The following is a 1,228-nucleotide window of genomic DNA, read 5'->3' on the forward strand; positions in this document are numbered from 1 at the left end:
TTTTTTTTAGCGTTTTATAAAGAAATGGTCCTCATTTAAACGAGAGCGTCCCAAGCAAACGTGTACGTGTGCTACACGTGCGAAGGAATGGAGGAGGAACTGACCCTTCAAAGTGAGTGGGGGTTTGTTGCACAGCAGTTGATGAGCTTGTTGATTAGTCAAACAAACTGGTTTTCAAGCTGTTCTACAGTGCCTAATAAAATGCAGGTTTATTTGCTTAAATGAGATTGATATTGCACTTTTGATTATCTATATTTATGCATCTCTTTTCTTTTCTAGGTAACAACAGCAAGTGGTGGCATCCTCCCATCTCTCCCCTAGTTCTCTCCAGCACGCAGACACCATCACTCATTTCAAATGTGCCTCTTCTAACAGTCCCATCAGCTTTAACTAAACCAAGTTCTCACTACCAAAGAGTGCTAACCACAAAACGCATTTCATATATACACAGACATACACATTCACACACACCAGCATTCCAACATTCCAAAAGAACGGATTCCGAAAACCGTTCAACAGAGCCATAGGTTGTTGCGTAAACACATCATGGCCTCTGTCACCAAATCCTCTAACCCCGAGATCCCCGATAATCACAAGGAGAGCTGGCTGGCGCTGCTTGCTGCTGCTGAGGCTTACAGTCAGACGTCTGGTTGTGATTTGGCAATTTTGACCGCGTATAAGAAGTTCCGTCCTCCCGGGGTTGAGGTGGAAGGAACAAGGAATCATGAAGGGGGTGGAACTCGGGTGTGGAAGTTTGATTATGCTTATCATGTTTGGGGACCAGGGGCCCTAGCGGAGTCGTCACAACGATACATGGATGACATCGCAGTTCTGCACTCCACCACTGTACTGACGGCTCAGAGACACACGCGTCTGAATATGGAGGTAGGAGGAGCCAAACTGGGTGTGGATGTGCCGTCTGACAGGCTGGTGAGTGCTGTTTTTTTATGCATTTTTGATCACAACACCTTATGATTTACTGTGTCCTCTTTCCAAAGAGCTTGACTGGAGATGGAGTCGGGACTGTCAGTCCCAACATGAGGCTCTATTCTCAGAGCTACCCGTCGATCTACAGCTCGACTGCTGCCATTGGCCAGCCAGGTGGTCAGCATGGGAATGGAGAACGTGACCGGGAGAAAGCGGCGATGGAGGAACGTGAGAAGGCAAGAGAGAGGACGGAAATTGCAGACTTGGAAGATGATGATGATGAGGAGGAGGAGGAGGAGGA

At 47.4% G+C, this 1,228-nt stretch overlaps 1 protein-coding gene across 1 annotated transcript; it reads left to right on the top strand.

Annotated features, from left to right (window-relative positions):
* Window positions 1-271: 271 nt before the first annotated feature.
* On the top strand, window positions 272-1,226 carry LOC107577586 (uncharacterized; the record flags this gene model as incomplete). Its single annotated transcript, XM_016263644.1, has 2 exons — window positions 272-930; window positions 999-1,226. Coding segments are annotated over exons 1-2 (612 nt in total), but the record flags the coding sequence as incomplete, so codon positions are not given.
* Window positions 1,227-1,228: the final 2 nt, after the last annotated feature.

The sequence above is a fragment of the Sinocyclocheilus grahami genome, unplaced genomic scaffold (assembly GCF_001515645.1).
Source record: "Sinocyclocheilus grahami isolate Dianchi unplaced genomic scaffold, SAMN03320097.WGS_v1.1 scaffold6474.1, whole genome shotgun sequence".
NCBI lineage: Eukaryota > Metazoa > Chordata > Actinopteri > Cypriniformes > Cyprinidae > Sinocyclocheilus > Sinocyclocheilus grahami.